Below are 20,779 nucleotides of genomic sequence, written 5' to 3' on the forward strand. Positions count from 1 at the left end.
AAGTCTTTGTGACTGGGAAGTCAATTTTTTGTGTGCATGTAAAATAGATTTCCTTAGTCATGAATTTACACACACACAAAAAGAGTATTTCCCTACCTGGAGCTGGCAACCCTAGGAGTGTGAAACACCACCACCATCTCCTCCTCCTCCTCCTCCAGCACCCGCGCTGGGCCAGAGAGGCTGCTCGGTGGGCTGGTGAGAAATAGCACGGGTGCCTGCCGCTGCTGCTGCCACCTTTTCCTACAGCACTGGGCCAGAGAGGATGCTTGGCGGGCTGGTGAAAGGAATTGGGGATGCCCACCGTGGCTCCTCTTCCACACCCGGCAACGGGCCTGGGTGAGGCCGTGCAGATGCCTGCCGCAGCTCTTTCCTCTGAGGGGCTGGGGAAAGGCCGTGTGGGCGCCTGCCGCAGTGCCTCCTCCAGAGCCCAATGAGGGGCCTGGGAAAGGCCACGTGGGTGCCTGCCTTAGCTCTTCCCCTAGAGCCCAACAAGGGGCTGGGGAAAGGCCACGCAGGTGCTTGCTGTGGCTCCTCTTCCAGAGCCCAGCGAGGGGCCAGGGAAAGGCTGCGCGGGTGCCTGCCACGGCTCTTTCCCCTGAGCCTGGTGAGGGGGGAAAAGCCGTGAGGGTGCCTGCTGCGGCTCATTCCCCCAAGCCTGGTGGGGGGGGCAGTGAAAGGCCATGCGGGCGGCTGCTGCGGTGCCTCCTCCAGAGCCCAGCGAGGGGCTGGGTAAGGGCCACACTGGCGCCTGCCACAGCTCTTCCCACAGAGCCCTGCGATGGGCAGGGGAAAGGCTGTGCAGGCGCCTGCCGCAGATCCTCTTCCAGAGCCCAGCGAGGGGCCAGGGAAAGGCCGCATGGGCGCCTGCCACGGCTCTTCCCCCCCCCGAGCCTGGCGAGGGGCTGGGGAAAGGCTGCATGGGCGCCTGCTGCAGCTCTTTCCCTCAAGCCTGGCGAGGGGCTGGGGAAAGGCCACGCGTGAGCGCCTGCCATGGCTCCTCTTCCAGAGCCCAGCGAGGGGCCAGGGAAAGGCCGTGTGGGTGCCTGCCATGGCTCTTTCCCCTGAGCCTGGCAAGGGGCTAGGGAAAGGCTACGCGGGCACCTGCTGCGGTGCCTCCTCCAGAGCCCGGGGGACAGGCTGCCTGGGCTCCTGCTTCAGCTCTCCCCCCGCCAGCCTGGTGAGGGGCTGGAGAAAGGCCGTGCGGGCGGCTGCTGCGGTGCCTCCTCCAGAGCAGAGTGAGGAAAAGGCTACACCAGCGCCTGCCGCAGCTCTTCCCACAGAGCCGCGGCTCCTCCTCCAGCGCATTCTGTGCGCTGGGGCTTCTCAGCTCTGCGCTGAGTTGTGACAATTCCTGTGCCGTAGTGCAGGAACTCATGTTCGCGGGAACCCTGGCGTCCACTGCAGGTTACCCCACCACCACCCCATTTTCACCTTATTTGTCATTCTGCAAAAATAAATATATGTAGTGTAACAGGTTGGGATGCTGTCATGTGGATAGCTAGGTACATCTAGGAAGTACCGTGCAACTCTGGGAGGTGATTGGCTACTGAAGCCTTTTGTGAGTTGGACAGCCGATCTACAGGGGGATCATATGGATAGACTTTGGGTTTAATTTTAAAAAGGAATAGAGTGGGGAGTTTTTTGTATTAAGTCAAAGAAGTGTTCCAACTCCAGCTGCAAGAAAAAAGAGACTGGTGCTGAATCCCCATTCAGAGGCATTCCCCTACATTCTAAGGGCCAAGCTACACATGACGAATGACACTTGAACAGCAAGTGGATTGAGTGGAGGGCAAGTGAACAGGGAGAAATACACTTGCCGTTCAAGTGTCATTCGTCATGTGTAGCTTGGCCCTAAGAGGGGCTCGCAAACCTGATGATCCTTAGGGAAAGTTTCATACCAGGTAAAAGAGAAAGTTTAGCTAAAAGCACATTGGAAAGAAACCATCAGACAGATGAATACTGAAGAGGTAAATGTTGAGGGAGGGTCATATGTGAGCAAGGCAGGGTGGATGGGAACCGTTCAGCCATCTAGTTCAAGACTAGAGATGTTGTTTCTATCTACCAGCAGTCTCTTTCTGCTCCCCTGGGTAGGGACTGTTGGGCAGGGGAGTCGGGGGACAGAACCAAAGAAAACCAAGAATTTCGTTGGCGCCACCTGATCTAACATCCCAAAGCATAGGAGGCTTGAGGAGCAACAATCCCGGGATGCTGTTCATTTCTATCGATTCTGTCTGTATAGCTACAGTATTCAGCCTTGTTCTTTGGGGATGCTGAGAATTTCACATTGTTTGACGGTTGACCTTACTTGTTTGACTGTAAAGATCAGAGGCGAGTCAATCACCCAGTCTGTTTGATTCAGCATCCAGTAACTCAAATGTCTGCCAGTTTTCGTTGTTGTTGCTTTCCCCCCAGGATCGTTTGTCTGTGAAAACACTGCCAATCCAAACAGTTCAGCAGCCATTAATAAGGATTACTGATAAGGATTACTTAGGCAAGCCTCAAAAGGTGATTTAAAAAAAAAACAAAACGGCACAGAGAATAATTTGTATGATTTGGGACTGCTTTAATTGTCTAGTAGAGATGGGCCCTGAGCCCACCTGGTGGGGAGGTTGGACTAAAAATCTCATATAATAAATAAATAAATAAATAAATAAATAAATAAATAAATAAATAAATAAATAAATAAATAAATAAATTACAACCCAAAATTCGGCACGAACTGGGCCGATTCATGTTTCGCGAACCGGCGGTTTGTCAGAGCCCATCTCTGATGAACCACCACGAACTTTAGGCTGGTTTGTTTGGTTCATTTTTTGGTTCATCACTGCAGACAGCCTGGTGCCGATCAATCAGTTTCCTAGGCAACAGGGGATGGACTTCCTGCAGACCTTCTGCTGACCCGGAAGTGGCGTTCTGCTGGCCCGGATGTGACATTCTGCTGACCTGGAAGTGGCCTTCTGCTGACCCAGAAGTGATAATTTGCTGACCAGGCTGTGACATTTTCTGAACCAAACAAACTGGTTCGCGAACCGGGGCAGGTTCATGAAAGTTCATGTTTCGTGTAATGCAATGAACCATGAACTGCACGGTTCAATTTTTTTCTGGTTCATGCCCATCTCTACTGTCTAGTCAAACAATTTCCCATGAAATACAGCATTGGCATAGCAAACGGGTGGAGGAATAGTACTCATTCAGGTTGTGTGAGAATGCAAATGCATGAAAAACCAATTGTGTTGTACTACACTGCTAGGAAGGAATATGGTGAAGCCACCTGCCAAGCACACATATGTGGGTTGATGTACAATCAGTTCCTGGTTCATTGTGATGAGCGAATTGGCAGATATTCGAGCACCTCTGATTGTATTGTGTGTTGTTCCTCCGTTATATGTCTTTGAAGATTTAGACCATGGGATGGAAGATGACCATCTTTTAAACTCCTCCAGCCACAGTACCTGAGGATATCTTAGAACTAGAACATCTTCTCATAACATATCCTGTTTACCTCAGCTTTAAAGAGGAGGGGGCATGCGGCTGGCCAGTTTGAATCTTCTTGTCTTCGTTCTTGTTCTCAGAAGAGTTTGTGGCCTTGACTTACTTGTGAGATCACCACTGCATTTCTGGTGCAACCTCTTCTACATTCTCACACTACCAGTCCCCCATAGTGACAAATGTGTCTTCTCCATGACCCAGTGAGTTACTCCATGTTGTGGTCTTGGGGGGGCAGTATCAGAGCCTCGAGTTTAGGAGATGGCAAACTCACCACCACGAGGAAGTAAAAACAAGCTCCATAGTCTAAGGGAAACAAGAAATTAGGTGCCTGAGGAGAAGGCTTCTGAGAAGAAACATGGCCAGGAACCTTCCTGTATATCTATCCATCCCATTTTTTTTACCCTGTCCTTCCTCCAGGAATCTCAGGGCAGCTTGTGCAGTTCTTCCTTTCTCTATTGTATCATGACAACATTGTGAGGTGGGCTATATGATGAGAGAGAATGGCTTGCTCAAGGTCCTCTAGAGACCTTTATGTCTTTCCAATCCTAGTCCAACATTCTATTCACTACCCATCCCTAGAAAGGTCTTACCAGGGCCGTTTCCACATGGCTTACCTTGTTCCGGAAAACAGCGAAATCTCGTGCAAAATCTCATGAGAAGATGCTGTTATTGCATCTTCTTATGTGATAACAGCGTCTTCTTGTGCGATTTTGCATGATAACAGCTGCTTCTCATGCGATTTCGTGCGAGATTTTGCTGTTTTCTGGAACAAGGTAAGCCGTGTGGAAATGGCCCAGGACAGGACATGCATCTGATGAAGAGAGCTGTGGCTCTCGAAAGCTTATGCTACAATAAAGTACGTTGGTCTTAAAGGTGCTACTGGATGCTTTACTATTTTGCAACTACAGACTAACACGGCTAACTCCTCTGGATCCAGGACAGGACAGGACAGGATCACTTCCTCCCATACTACCAGCATGCCAGTTAAGATCCACCTCGCAAGCCCTTCTCTCTGTGCCCCTACATTCAGAGGTGAGGTGGGTGGCAACTACAGACTGGGTACTTTCTGTGGTGGCACCTTGCCTTTGGAACACTTTCCCCCTTGAAGTTCATCTGATGTCTCCTTTCCTGTTTTCTAGGCACCAGGCCCAAACCACCTTTTGAGTCAAAGCTCAATTACTTGTTTTTAAGGGTTTGTTGGTTTATATTGTTGTATTATTTTAACTGTAAGCCTCCTTGAGCTGGACTCTGATAGGCTTGCCAGTCTCCAGGTGGTAGCTGGAGATCTCCTGGAATTTCAGTGGATCTCCCAGCATCACTTCTCCTGGATAAAATGCCTGTTTTGGAGGGTGAACTCAATGGCATTATACCCTGCTGAGGACTCTCCCCTCCCCAAACCACGCCCTCTCCAGGCTCCACCCTAGGGTTCCTAGGTGCCCGCCAGTGGCAGACAAACTCCTGGGAATTTGCCCCCTTGTCTGCCAATCACCCAGCAATTGGTAGGAGGAGACAAGCTCCCAGAGGATGCCCCGCCACCAGCAGGCGCCTTGGGAATGTGTGCCACATGCACTCCCAACCGGCGTGGCGACATCACTTCCGGAAGTCATTGTGCTGGCTGCTGGAGCATCCCCATACTTCGTTTGGGGCCAAATTGGCCCTGTGCAGAGCACGGGAGCACTCACATGGCTGGCACAGTGACGTCACTACTGGGTCCTTGTGAGCAGCACGAGGTAAGTGCCAGCTCTCTCTACCTCCTGGCAGGAGGTGCAAGGGACCTGGCAACCCAACTCCACCCCCAAAATCTCCAGGAATTTACCAACCTGAAATTGGCAACCCTGGACTCTGAGGAGGCAGCATAGACATATTCTAAATAAATAAATAAGGCCTCCATCTTAGAACAAGATGGATTTTGTGAGTGCCTGGTTTCATTCCAAGGCTGATGTTTCCAGCTATGTTGCTAAAGATGGGTGCTTGCAAATGATAAAAACTATCCAAACCACAAGGATTCTTTTGGCTGGAAGTGATAGGTGTACATCAGTGGTTGCAGCCACTATTGATACCACGGCCGAGCTCTACCATAATAATTAACCATTAATTGAACGCTGATAGACCTAATACAAGCAGTGATTTCTTATGTGTCTGCTCTAAGCAATTCACAATTGCTTAATTATTCTGAGAAGCTGTGTTTAGTTCCATTGTGTACTGAAAGCAAGAATTCAGAGCTTTGTCTCAGAAGATAACAGTATAATGGCGTTGTGTGTTTGCCAGATACATCCAGGCAGAAAGGAATTCTTGAAAGGTAACATACTCACATATTTAGACAATGGCTTATTCTGTAGTATCACACATGCCCAAATGTGATATCAGAGGACTTTGCACTAAAAAGGTGACATAAATAAATAAATAAATAAATAAATAAATAAATAAATAAATAAATAAATAAAAGGTGACGTATTCTGAAATGTCTAACTGCGACATATACTATGAACCAATCATATTGTAATTAGGTACAATGATATTGTGATGTCATAATTGCTATAAAAACTCTGCTGCTCAAGGGAGGAGCCAGAGGTAAACCATTTTGGGGGGCTTCTAAGGCCTGGTTCCCTCCCGCTGTTGCAACAATCAAATAAATCTAACCCTTTTCTTACTCCTGGCCTCCAGTGTCTTATTGGGTGGGGCACTGGAGGATGTAGCCCTTTTCAAGCATAACACTATCAGAGCTAAACTACAAGAGATGAATTACACATGTGAAACTGACAGAGCCTTTGGGAAGTAAAGAGGAAATTAGCAAAGCCCCTAAGGAGTGATCTTTGCTGGCTCTGTAGAGAGGGGAAATTGACAAAGCCTTCTGATCTCTTCTAAAACTCAGCTTCCCAGCTAACATTGTGACTCCCTTCATGTTTGCATCCTCGTGTAATTCATCTCTTGCAGCTTAGCTCTTAGTCAACAAGACATTTCATTCCCAGGTGCATTTTTGGAGTGTGCCTACAACACCCTCTATGGGAGTTTTAGATGCAAGACCTTGAGCGCCACTCAAGGGGTGGAGTTTCTGTGCATTGTGTGGATTGCATGTGGAACAATTTCCCCCCTTCAAATTTGCCTGGCACCTACCCTATTTCCTCTCTTTAAGCAGGCGGGCCAAAATGATTCTTTTTCCCAGGTAGTTAACTAGGGGCTTGATCTTTTAAATTGTGTTTCTGCAATCTGCTCCTAATCTGAGGACTGTTATGAGAAAGACTTACGCTGTCAAACATGTTATGTTTCTAGGCTTTTATGTGCTGTTATATTTCTCATTTTTTATGTGCTTTATGCTTCTGGGTTTGGATGTCTAGTTTAAATTGTTGTTAATTTTCATGATTTTATGTTCTATGATTTCATCTCATCTGATTTGAGCTGCCTTGATCAGATGTCTGAAAAGGTGACATATAAATGTTTTAAATAAATAAATGAGAGCCAGTTTGGTGTAGTGGTTAAGAGCGGCAGGACTCTAATCTGCAGAGCTGGGTTTGGTTCCCCACTCCTCCACTTGAAGCCGGCTGGGTGACCTTAGGTCAGTCACAGCTCTCTCAGAGCTCTCTCAGCCCCACACACCTCAAAGGGTGATTGTCATGAGGATAATAGGAGGGCAATCTGTTGCTGCTGACCTAAAGAGCCACATTTGGAGGGCAATCACCCATGCCCAATTTTCAGACCAAGACCTCCTCTGTGTGCGGCTCAGGATCAGTTCTTGCTTTGTGTAGTGGTTAAGAGCGTCAGGACTCTAATCTGGAGAACCAGGTTTGATTCCTCGCTCCTCTGCTTGAAGCCAGCTGGGTGACTTCAGGTCAGTCACAGCACTCTCAGAGCTCTCTCAGCCCCACCCACCTCACAGGGTGATTGTTGTGAGGATAATAATAACATACTTTGTAAAATGCTTTGAGTGGGTGTTAAGTTTTCCTGAAGGGTGGTATATAAATTGAATGTTTTTATTATATTATATTATATTATATTATATTATATTATATTATATTATATTATATTATATTATATTATATTATATTATATTATATTATATTATATTATATTATATTATATTATATTATATTATATTATATTATAAATGATGAGGCTGGCCCAACACACAAGGTCTTATAATGCCCAGTGGAGAAAATTTCTGTCAACTGGTGCCAGCCAGTGACAGGTACACTTCTTGGGTTGTTAAGCAAAACACATCAGAACTGCGGTCATTGAGGGATTTTACCTGAAATGAAATTCAGGACTCATTGAAAGTAAAAACATCTGAGGAATGAGTTTTGCATACCTCTGTTTAATAGAAAATCTAACATCTCTGTGTGGCTGTTTTCACACATCTTAACCATCGTGCAAAATCGTGCAAAACTTATGGAATGACGGTGTTTTCATGGCACAATTTCCTATCACAACTATGTTTCGTGGCACGATTTCTGACATCATCGCACCATGAAATGACGTCATGATGAGAAATCGCACCACAAAGACACCATTGTTCCATGAGTTCTGCACAATTTTGCGCAACTGTTAAGATGTGTGAAAACGGCCAGTATATTTTTAAACCATTATGAAAAACCATACACCAGTTAACACTTGCAATTTAAAACACACACCTATCCTCGGCCTTCTTAAAGAAACACAGGTTTTCAACTCCTGCCAAAGAGCACACCGTGAAGAAAAATTTCCTGTAGGAAGGCATTCCCTAAAGGTGATGCTCCAGCTGAGAGAAGCCCCAGCATACATCACAACCTGAGAAAGAGCAAAGCGATACATAGATGACATTTTTCTTCTTCTTGAGTCACTGCATGATTTCTAACCTTCATCAGGAAGGAGGGATTTGCTTTGGGCAGGATAGCTGAAGTTGGATTCTGAGGCTCTATTCTGCTAACAGAGGAACTGATCTCCAACAAAGAGCACCTTCCCTGGATACAAGAGCATATTTCCACAGGGGAAGGCTTCTTCTACCAGAAGAGAATACCTCTGCTAGTGGAAGAGGTTTGTGGAATCCAATCTCTGTTTCCACCCCCCACACACATTTTAGACGGTCACTCCTTGGAAGTGGGATTTCTGTTCCAGGGCTTATGTCAGGGGACCAACTTCAACCTTTGCTCCAACCCTTCCTTTGAGGCACAACGGCTGATGTTTTGCTTTGTCTTTTCCCGACTCTTTCTTAGGTGGTTGGAACCCGTGGTCAGCATGGGGCGAATGCACGAGAGACTGTGGGGGAGGCCTCCAGACTCGCACCCGCACCTGTCAGCCTCTCCCCGATGACAGCCTCATTTGTGAAGGTGTCTTAGAAGAAGGCAGGCTTTGTAACAGGAAAGCGTGCAATCGTAAGTAGCCGATCTCCAGCCCACCTGCCATGCCGCTGGAGGGCACCACCAGGCTGCAGCTTTCTTGTTCCCTCTCTGCAAAGAGTTCCTTCCCAGAAGGTTTTATTACAAGTTCCTGCAGGGGCACCCCATCTGTAGAATACCCTTGCCAGACAAATCTCTAAGGCAGCAACCTTATTATAATTTATTATAATTTAGGTCCCGACCGAAACCTTTCTTGCTATCTGGGACTTTTCATGGTTCTATTGTGATTTTGTCGTGTGCTGCTTCTGTCTGCACTTGCTTTGTCTTGTCTTTTCCACTGTCTTTTTTTCCTTTTTTATGCCTTTTGTTCTGTATCTTTATTAACAGTCAGAGTTTGCCAGTGTTTAATTTGTTCTGTATCTTTATTAACAGTCAGAGTTTGCCAGTGTTTAATTTGGGATTGAGCAAGATTCGGATCCAGGAGCACCTTAAAAACCAACTCGATTTCCACGGTACAGGATTTTGAGATTTCAGTGACGAAGGGAGCTTTGACTCTCGAAAGCTCATATCCTGGAAATCGTCGGTCTTTCAGGTGCCACTGGACCTGAATCTTGCTCTTCTGCTACAGGCCAACTTGAAACTAATGTGGGATTGTTCTTGTGATTTTGCTGAGTGACATTTGTAAGATGCTTTGGAGAATTTCAAATGGAAAAAAAGCTATCATAAATACTAGATTTTGCAAATGAATGAAAGGTTATGCACAGATTCTGAAAGCTGTACTGGGTAGAGGCTGGGCTAGGCTCAGTGCTTCCTACAATCGACTGTTCTTTCCAATCAAACTTTCTGAAAACTTCTGACCAGGTAGAAGTTTTCCTATTTGCACAACTGGCCAAAAGAAAGACCTGTGACATTTCATTACTGGGAAGGGGGCTTGAGTGCTGGGGGTGAGGCCAGCATCTCTACCTCTCATTCTTCTCCTCTTAGTATCTTGGCCAATTTGCCCTCCAAATGTTCTCTCTCCCATTCCACCCACAGCACCATTCAGGCATCTCCAGTTCCTTCCACATACCCCAGATCATTCTTTCTCCCTTCTCCAAAGGTTAATCCATTCCTTTTCTGCATAGGAAGGAATGACAGCTGTTCACTTACGCAGCAGAAATGCACCTGGGTGATGGGCTTTTAGGAGGTTCAATCTATTTCACTGTTTTGAGGACCCCACCTCATTAAGAAGGACACCTTTTGTCTTTGCGTTGCCAAGTCTCCATGCCAGATATTAAATGGAAGCCTTAGAAAAACCGAAACTCTCAAAAATCTACCAGGGAGCCTTTCAGCCTTCCTGGATACACAGTGGTGGACTTGTCATCTTTAAGCAGCGTAGTTTCAAAGGGAAACTCCAGCATCAATGGATAGAAATTAAATCAAAAGAGTTTTTTTCCTAAACATTAGGAAATACTTCCTGACCGTTAGAGTGGTACCTCAGTGGAACAGGCTCCCTTGGGAGGTGGTGAGATCTCCTTCTTTGGAAGTTTTTAAGCAGAGGCTAGATGGCCCTCTGACAGCAATGCTGATTCTGTGAATCTGGGCAGATCATGAGAGGGAGGGCAGGAAGGGTTACAACAGTGCTTAGTTCTTGTGGCCCCTTCTTACATGCTCAGGGTAATTCTGATCGCCACATTGGGTTCAGGAAGCAATTTTCCCCAGGCCAGTTTGGCTAGGGATCCTGAAAGTGTTTTGCCATTTTATGAGCATGGAGCAGGGGTCACTGGGTGTGTGTGTGTGGGAGGGTAGTTGTGACTTTCCTGCATTGTACTGGGGGTTGGACTAGATGACCCTAGAGGTCCCTTCCAACCCTATAATTCTATGATTCTATGATCAGGCTTCAGTGATGGAATTCACAGGCAAGATTGATATTGTCACTTTTGGTCTCAATAGGGACTGGGAGGGGGCAGCTGACTGCAGAAAGGCATTTTCCTTCTGGCAAGGTTAACACACATTGCTTGCATTGTTTCGTAAGTTCATCCCCAGTTGAGAGCTATAACCAACTGTTGATTGAATTATTTATTCATTTGACTGAATCTTGTTTTCAAATGTACTGTTCATAGTAATGATGGAACACAATTCTCTCTTCAATGGATCAGTTTTCTGATACCATTTGATACCAAATCCACCCCCTTTCCCTGTTTATTCCTAGGTATATATGCTTCTGCCAGTTCAGAAGAATGCTTCATGTGTTGGATAGAGAAGTCTTTGAACCATCAAACTGTGTGCTGCTATATATTTGTTAGCTTATAAGATATTTCAACATTTTCTAGGCTCTTGAAGAAAAACGACTCACAGATGCACAATGTGCACAGATGTTAGGGTGAAGGGTGTATGGAATCTGCTCCTTTTGGGGAAAATGCTAATTTGAATGGAACTCTTCTTTGCATCTCACAAAATTCCTTTGCCTTTTCCCCTTGATATCCCCCCACTCCCACTCGCCAAATGCCTATGCCATTTTAAACTGTGCAAATGGGCTTGGAGCAATTTCCACTGATCAATAAAACATCACAATAAAATGCATGAATACAACATCATGCTAAAACTCAGCCCCAGTTGGACAAATCAGTTTGCCCACAAGTAGATATACAACTTTGTTAAAAAAAATAATAATAGTCATAAGATTGACTGCATCCAGAGAATCAAATGCAAAAGCCATAGCCATCAAAATTCAGCCTGCAAACGCACACTGGAATGAAATCACCGTACTGAGTTTGCAGAACATTATCAGAGAAGGCACACCACTAGAGATGGGCACGAACCAAAATATGAACCAAAATTTGTGACGAACTACGTCGGTTTGTGGTTCGTGAACCAACAGTTTGTCAGGTCCAATTCTGACGAACCGCCATGAACTTTAGGCTGCTTCGTTTGGTTCGTTTTTTGGTTCGTCACTGCAGACAGCCTGGTGCCAATCAATCAGTTTCCTAGACAACAGAGGATGGACTTCCTGTAGACCTTCTGCTGACCTGGAAGTGGCCTTCTGCTGACCCAGAAATGGCGATTTTCTGACCTGGATGTGACATTTTCGTGAACCAAATGAACCAGTTCACAAACTGGGGGCAGGTTCATGAAAGTTCGTGGTTCGTGAAATTTGATAAACCATGAACCACATGGTTCATCCCCCCCCCCCCCCCGGTTCGTGCCCATCCCTACACACCACACAGGTCTTCTGGTAGACCATTCTATAGGGTAGGAGCCACGCCTGAGGAAGCAGATGCTCTCACTAGATCCCAAACAAGCTTCCTGAAAAAGAGAGAATCGACAGAAGGGATCACCAAGAGCCATTGTTGGACTGAATGGAGTAAGCAAATTTATTTATTTTACAAAATTTATACCTTGCCTTTCTGCCCTCATCAAGGCCACCAGAGTGGCTAACAAATTAAAACACCCATAATAAAAATCACACTGTAAAAACCATTAAAAGCAACCAGCTTCCACCTCTATCTTAAAACATTGGGCAGGAAGGAGGGATCACTGAGAGAACCTCAAATGAAACAAATGAACAAAAAAAGGCTTTATCTGCTAGCAGAAAATGGTAATAGAAGAAGACAGATGAATCTCGAGTTCCAGAGTTTGGGAACCATGACCAAGAAGGCCCTGTCCTGGGTTGCCCCCACCTAAATGGGTTTGTATAAGGAGAGACCTTCAAATCCATATGGAAGTTGCTGGTCAGGTAAAATTTGGTGTCAGTAATTCTAATGTCTTTTGCCACCATGAACTGGAACTACTGCCTCTAATGCAGCATTCTGTTTCCCAGTAGTGGCCAATCAGATACCATGGGGAAGTCCACATACAGGGCCTGTAGAAAATAACCCCCCCACACACACACACACACTGATTCCTCCTAGCATCTGACAAACAGAGGCATTCAACCTCTGAATCCAAAGATTCCATTCAGCCACCATGGCTAATGGCCAACGATGGACCTATTTGCATAAATCTGTCCAACCCCATCTTAAATCCATCCAAGCGGGTCGCCATCACTTCTCGTGGCAGTGAGTTCTACAAGGCAACAGCCCATTCTGTAATGTAATGCTTCCTTTTGTCCATCTCGAATCTCCGTCTCATTTCATGTGGTGCCCTGAAGTTTTATATTATGGGAGAAGGGGAGAAGTTTCTCTCCATTTCCTCTACACCACATATGAGTCTACATCACCCTTCACTGGTCTTTTTCTAGACTAAAAAGCTTTAGGTGCTTCTGTCTTTCCTCTTGGGTGGGTGCACCAACCCCACGATTTGTCCTTTTCTACACTTTCCCCTATTCTGTTTTGAGATACGGTAACCAGAGTTATACAATGTGCTTCAGAAGTAGGGAATACATCAAAGAATTGTGTACAGGCATGGCTTTATTGGTGGTTTTGTTCCCAATCTCTCTTCTGGTGATCCACCATTGAAGAGTTGCCAGTTGCCTCTGGCTGATTCTGCACACGTTGGATAATGCACTTTCAATGCACTTTATCGATCGTTTGAGGTGGATTTTTTGTTCCGCGCGCCAAAAAATCTGTTCCAAATGATCTATAAAGAGGATTGGAAGTGCATTATCCAACGTGTGCGGAATCACTCCGAGAGTGCCATCCTTTGCAGAGTTACTCCAGTCTAAGGGCCAAGCTACACATGACGAATGACACTTGAACAGCAAGTGTATTTCTCCCTGTTCACTTGCCCTCCACTCAATCCACTTGCCGTTCAAGTGTCATTCGTCATGTGTAGCTTGGCCCTAAGTCCATTCACTTGCAGAAGGTCCTAGGTTCTTACTTTAATGATACTGCTCATGCAACCTATTTGGCTCTGAGCAGTGCCACACTAGAATTAGAATTAAAAGTTTTTAATATATAATCTGTATAGTATTAACATTTTTTAAATTTAATACGTTTTTTCCTTAACCAACTGGGAGAGAAACTTGGCTACTGCTCAAGTAGTACTAAAATCCACCCCCTAAAATCCACCCCTGCTAAAAGAAGCCTTAAATTATCCTCTATACTTCCTGGGTCCTGGATATAGGGCTTGATCCAGCTGTCTCTTGCCACGTTTAGAATATTGCATTCAAAGAGACAATGTTGAAGAGTATCTATTTGGCTAGAGCCACATTGGCAGAGCCGCTCAGAGTAGGGAACCTTATTTAAGCATCCCTGCAACTCTCCTGATGGAACGGCATTCAGTCTGGCTAACATAAATAATCGTCGATAACGTGGAACTGTCAGGAAATCAAAATAAGATGGAAGAGATTGCGGCAAATGTCCTAGGTTCAATCCCTAGCACCTCCAGTTAAAAGAACTGGGTAGCAAGTGATGGATGGTCTGGGTAGACAATATTAACCTGGAAGAATCAACAGTATAATTCAGGCAAAGCCAGCTTCATGTGTTCCAGGGTGACTTAAATTGGGAGTAACACCGCATGGGATTGCACTGTGAGTCACAATTCCTTGGCTGTCTCATTTCCAACTCTTTTTACAGATTAAGTAGCAAATGATGGATAAGTTCATACGAGCGAGCTTCTCTGATGATAATTGTACCCTTGATTCTGCCCCCCTGCTCAATTTGCATTGAAATGTGTTTGATTAGGCCCTTGGACTAGATGCATTGTTTGGAAAACCAAAAGTCCAAACGTTTCGCAACAACAGAGGGGTGAGCGGGCAGGTTGACTGTCCGCCAAAGGAACGAAGCCACAGCCCGTGATCAGAAACGATGCTTCTCAAAGGGCCTAAATCGATTTTACACGTTGTTCAACATTTCCATGCAGTTAAATCTTTTTGTAGCTGGAATCTACACAGAAACTTTCCAGTGCATTAGGCTTTCAGCTTCTCATTCCCATCAACTAATTGGTCTGGAAGGTGCCTGGAACGCGTGCCAGAAGTTTTATCCCTGCTGTTCCCTTCCAATCGGTGCCGCATCAGTGTGCAAACGAGATGGGCCTGTTTCTGACCAGCCGCAGAAATGATCCCTCTGTTGCTTTAGAGTAACCATGGATAGATGCCTGTCCCAAATCTGACCCGGCTTCCCTAGAGTCACAGCATGTGCTTCCAGGCCCAAGGACTCTGCTGCTGTTTGTTGTACAACACAAAAGAAGGGCACCGCATAGTAAACGGCAGAAGGCAAGCAAAGGACCTACTGCGGTCAGGTCTAAAAGACCCACAGTATTAATAAGATACCGTACAGCTGTGAAATAACATACATATACCAAGAATTCTAACAAAATATATACATTCATCGGAAACAGCTAGCTGTTGTACATTCAAATTGCAGAATCAGTGGCAGATAAGAGCATCACTTTACAAATGGCAAATGCCAGAATACAACCCCGCAGATAAGTCCAAATAAACAAAAGTCCAAATGAAGAGAATAGAATGGAGACCAAGCTCTCTTCTTTTTTATATACCTGGTATCTGGGGCCCCATTTGGGTATAGAGAAGCAACATTACTTCTGTCTTTGGAACTCTGTCTATCAACGCTCTTGAAAAAGCTACATCGAAACAGGAATCCAGCTTGCGCCCTGCTGAGTGGTTGATAGCTGTGATTCTTCCCCCACATGTCTATTGCCTCTGTTGTGGACCCATTGCTTCCTAAGCCGGCTTCTGTTTGCTCCTGGCTGTGGGTTCCTGGAAAGGAATATAAAGAAGAAGAGAGCTTGGTCTCCATTCTGTTCTCTTCATTTGGACTTTTGTTTATTTGGACTTATCTGCGGGGTTGTATTCTGGCATTTGCCATTTGTTGAGCGATGCTCTTATCCGCCGTTGATTCTGCAATTTGAATGTACAAACACCTAGCTGCTTCCGATGAATGTATATATTTTGTTAAAATTCTTGGTATATGTATGTTATTTCACAGCTGTATGGTATCTTATTAATACTGTGGGTCTTTTAGACCTGACAGCTGTTTGTTGTACGGCAAACGTAATCTTCCCAGCTATCGCTTTGCTGAAACGTTGGGACTCTCTGTGATTTCTTTTTACTAGTCAGCATCCTAATTTGGATCAGGACTTGCATCAGAATTTGCATCAGAATTTGATGCAAAGGGGCATTTGAGCCTTCCCCAACATGTTTCCATGGGGCTCCCGTTTGCCTCATGGGTTGCCAGCCTCCAGGTGGTGGCTGGAGATCTCCCAGAATTACAACTCATCTCCAGGCCATAGAGATCCATTATCCCGGAGAAAATGGCTGCTTTGGATGGTTGACTCTGCGGCATTATACCCTGCTAAGGTCCCTTCCCTCCTCAAATCCCACTCTCTCCAGGCTCCACCCCGAAATCTCCAGGGATTTCCCAACCTGGAGCTGGCAACCTTACAACAAACATCCAGGTCCTAAAAATTGCACATTTGTGCAAATTGCAATGCAGCAAACTTAAGAGAAAACCCCTCTCCTCGTTCTTCAATGAGGAGAAAAAAACCCTCCTCATTCTTGTTGACGTTCACCTTTATACTTTCAGAGGAAAGAAACAGAATAAAATAAAATCAATGAAAAGGTCCCTGCCCCGAGGAGCTTGCCAGACAGTGAGATTCACACACAAAGTAAATAAGCAACAGATGCAAACCCAGACCTGGTGGAACTTGAACCAAAGCAAGGGGTTAAGGGAATAGGAAAGTTGACGGATGCTTAAACCTCTGTGTACAAATATAAGCTTCCAAGCATTTTCAAAGGCAAAAGTCAGATGCCCCGGGGCTGCTACAATTGCTGTTTATTGCGGACGGAGAACAGAATTATGTCTGCTTTTTAACATCACCCCTTCTCACCCTTTCCCCAGCTGATTTATTTTCTCTTGATGCAGCCAGTTTGCAAAAGGTGATCGGTAAGACCCTGTGTTTGATGTTGATTGCTTGCTAGAGTCAAAAACTCCAGAGCCCTCTTCGGGCCAAGCTACACATGACGAAAGACACTTGCCTGGCAAGTGGATTGAGTGGAGGGCAAGTGAACAGGGAGAAATACATTTGCCGTTCAAGTGTCATTCGTCATGTGTAGCTTGGCCCTTCCTTACTCATTCAGACAAGGAGACCTTTGCTTTCTATTGGGTTGGGACCAAGGTGGCAACTTCACAGGCTGAGCACATCTCAGTACAGCGGAGTAGCTATTATCATCGGTCCAACATTCGACAGAGGAAAATAGATGTATTGTGTCAAGTGAACAAGGGGTTCACAGTAACTGCTTCTGCGGACTCAAAGAATGTGCCCTACCAAAGGATTTTAAAGGAACGACAATGAAATCTCGGATGAGCAAATATGGGGCTGTGAGAATTTCCAGATGAGGTAGAGAATTTTTCTGCTTGCATGGCAGAGGATTCGAATATGGATCTCCCAGATACTCTAACCACTACACCACCTTGGCTTTATGGCTGTTTACATGATCTTTTTGGGAAGGAGCAGAAAATTGATTCCGCCAGAGAGGGGTTGTATAACCATTTCCCCACCCAACGCTTCTTGATTCCACCTGCTCTTTCAGGGTGCTTCTCATCCCGTCCTCACAGAGGGTTTGAAATAGGTCTTGTGTGTGTGAAAAGTGCCATCAAGTCACAAAATAGTAAAGAGTCCAGTAGGCACCTTTAAGACCAACCAACTTTATAGTAGCATAAGCTTTGGAGAGCCACAGCTCTCTTTGTCAAATGCATCTGACAAAGAGAGCTGTGGCCCTTGAAAGCTTATGCTACAATAAAGCTGTAGCATAAGCTACAACTTTATCAGAAGACACTCATTATCAGAAGCTACTGGCTGCATCTACTCCCCCCTCCCCTCTCCACCTATATATCTGACCAGTTTCTTCTTACCCTCCATGCATCTGACGAAGAGAACTGTGATTCTCGAAAACTTATGCTACAGTAAAGTTGGTTGGTCTTAAAGGTGCTACTGGACTCTTTACTGTTTTGCTACTACAGACTAACACAGCTAACTCCTCTGGACCAAGTCACAAGTGATTTACAGCAACCCCTGCTGGGGCTTTCAAGGCAAGTGCCTTCCTCTGCAGCGTCTTCCTTGGTGGTTTCCCATCCAAGTACTGACCCTGCTTAGCTTCTGATATCTCACAAGATCAGGCTATATCATACTGCTTTCCCTGCCTTGAAACAGGTCTTGGTAAAGGCAAAACAGCATGTAAAACTCCATGGTCCTTGATGCTTGTCCGAAGAAAGGAAGTTGAGGTCACATTAACAACAACAACATTCAATTTATATACCGCCCTTCAGGACAGCTTAATGCCCACTCAGAGCGGTTTACAAAGCATGCCATTATTATCCCCACAACAAAACACCCTGTGAGGTGGGTGGGGCTGAGAGAGCTCTGGAAGAGCTGTGGCTGACTCAAGGTCACCCAGCTGGCTTCAAGTGGAGGAGTGGGGAATCAAACCCGGTTCTTCAGATTAGAGTCCTGCCGCTCTTAACCACTACTCCAAACTGGCTCTCATTCTATAACAGGAAAAAAGTGAATGGTGCTAGCATTTATGAAAGAGGAGACAGTTTTGGTGCTGGTTTGACTCGGATTGCCAACTGCATGGCATCTGAGAGAAAACCAGCACTTTCCCACTCCCTAAATAAATAAATAATTTCTGAGTTAGTTGAAGCCAGAGAGATACCAGCGTTCTTCCTGGCACAGTGCCTCGATATGCCAGCACTTGAGAGTTTCATGAAACAGTGTCTGTGAATGTTGCCATCAGCCTTTGTTTATTCTTTGAAAGTGGCACCATCGAGGAAGCTAGATGAAAGGGCACCATGCCACCTGGCAAGAGCCACGTCTGACATTTCAGATCAGGTGTGGTGCGGCAGAGACTTCCCCCTCTTAATTCCAAAAGCGTGCTTCTTCCCCAACGTTACAATGGCACGCATCCAGAGTGACCCCCCCATTTCTGCAAATCATATATTAGAGCTTCATAATGTACCTTTTGGAGAACGACAGAGAAATTCGTGTTTCTTCTGACATTCAGTGTGTTCTCATTGCTGTGAAGTTCCCAGTCCTCGTTTCTAGTGCAGTTACTCTGAGCTCCCTTCAATATTGTCTCTTCATGACAACCATGCTCTGACCTGGATAGCCCAGGTGAGCCTGATCTCATCAGATCTCAGAAGCTAAGCAGGGTCAGCCATGGTTAGTAATTGGATGGGAGTCCTCCAATGAAGACTAGGGTTGCATAGGCAGGCAATGGCACACCACCCCCATTAGTCTATAAAAACCTCCCCAGGAGTCGCCAAAGTCAGTTATGACTTGAGGGCTCTCTCTCTCTCTCGCTCTCTCTCTCTCTCATATGACAATCTCTCTCTCTCTCTCTCTCTCTCTCTCTCTCTCTCTCTCTCTCTCTCATGCCCAGCTTGGACTGATGAAGAGCTAGCATGCTATCATTAATGCTTTAATATTCCTTCCCTGGCAGGTGACCTTTTAAAATATAAAAAGAGAATACTTGCCATAGTGGATTAGACACCAGAGAATAATCCCATTTAACATTTCTGTAGTGCTGTACAACGTGTGTGTTATGTGCCATCAAGTCACTTTCAACCTATGGCAACTGTATGCATGAAAGACCTCTAAAGTGACCTAGCATTAACAGACTTGCTCAGATCCTGCAAACTGGAGGACGTGGCTTCCTTTATTGAATCCAGCCATCTCATTTTAGGTTTTCCTCTTTTCCTACTGCTTTCTACTTTCCCTAGCATTATTGATTTTTCCAGAGAATCTTGTCTTCTGATTAGAAGGTGGGTGCTTCGGGTATCTCATTAGAGGTGGGTGCTTTGGGTATCTGATTCGGGAAAAATGCCCGAATTGGACTCGATCTGTAAAGATTCAGGGGTCCCGAATCAAGGTCAGCATGCTGGCCCTGATTTGGACACCCTAAATAAAAGCTTCTTGAAGTGATTTGGATCACTTCGGGAAGCTTGGGGGACTTTTAAGGGGGTTCCGTCCCTCCCACCACCCCACTTACCCAGGCCTTCCCAACGGAGGCAGTGGCGCAGGTGGCAGAGGTGGCAGCTCCAAGCCTTCCCCACCACCTCACTGACGGCCACTGTGGCGAAGGCTCGCAAAAACGGACAACGCCCCCGTATGGTAAACAAAAACTTAAGGTAAATTAAAGATACATTTACCAGAGCCCTACTAGGAGGGCAATCAATGAAATAGTACAACACACCGGATTTTACAAGATGCATTTTACAAAAAACAATGCCTGTAATTGGCATGTAATGTAATAGAGCTTAACAGGTTGATATACCTTGTTTTAAATAGAACTCAAAGGTCCAATAACGCAATTTTACGCTGCATTGACAATACTGAAAAAGTTAGTCAAGCAGCCCCTCAGAGGAGGATAGAAATTGTGAAGACGGAAAAATCCGTAACAGTCCAAGCATGGATGCGGCCGTGAATTTTGTATAGCTGAATCATACAAATTGTTTCCCGTGATCAAGAGGATTGTGAAACAGGAAGGTATCTGGAATCCTGTCGTTGCTCAGCTTCATCCCGCTGTCGTTGGGATTATCATTTGTTGTTATCTTCACCCCCAGAGAACCAAGGGGATACCGTTTTCGTTCAGCTTCATCCCGCTGCGGTGGGGACCTTCCTTTATCTTCGTCTTTACGTATAAAGGATATTGGACTGTTACGGATTTTTCCGTAGTATCCGCAACATTCTCCTCCAGCACTGCATTTCAAATGAATCAGTTTCCTTCCTGTCAGCTTTCTTCACCATCCAATTTTCACATTCATACATAGTAATGGGGAATACCATGATTTGGATTATCTTGATCTTGGTTCCCAGAAAGACATCTTTAAGGATCTTCTCTAACTCCCTCTTTGTGTGTGTTTGTGTGTGTGTGTATTGAGGCCAGCTTATTCGGCAGGTTAGTGGCAAAGAAACTTGAAGTGGCAGAGTGGGAGAGTAGGGATGCCAGGCCCTCTCAGTCTTCCAGCGGGGGATTGGGGGCCTGGCTCTTACTTGTGTGCTGAGGGGTGTGTGCTGAGGGGTGCTACTTGTGTGCTGAGGGG

At 45.6% G+C, this 20,779-nt stretch overlaps 1 protein-coding gene across 1 annotated transcript in view; it reads left to right on the plus strand.

Moving 5' to 3' along the window:
* Positions 1–20,779, plus strand: part of ADGRB1 (adhesion G protein-coupled receptor B1) — a 357,612-nt gene that overhangs the window by 86,101 nt on the left and 250,732 nt on the right. The window contains exon 3 of the mRNA XM_054985938.1: positions 8,676–8,834. Within this exon, the coding sequence (XP_054841913.1) occupies positions 8,676–8,834 (159 nt within the window). The remainder of the gene's footprint in view (positions 1–8,675; positions 8,835–20,779) is intronic.

Source organism: Eublepharis macularius, chromosome 7 (genome assembly GCF_028583425.1).
Source record: "Eublepharis macularius isolate TG4126 chromosome 7, MPM_Emac_v1.0, whole genome shotgun sequence".
NCBI lineage: Eukaryota > Metazoa > Chordata > Lepidosauria > Squamata > Eublepharidae > Eublepharis > Eublepharis macularius.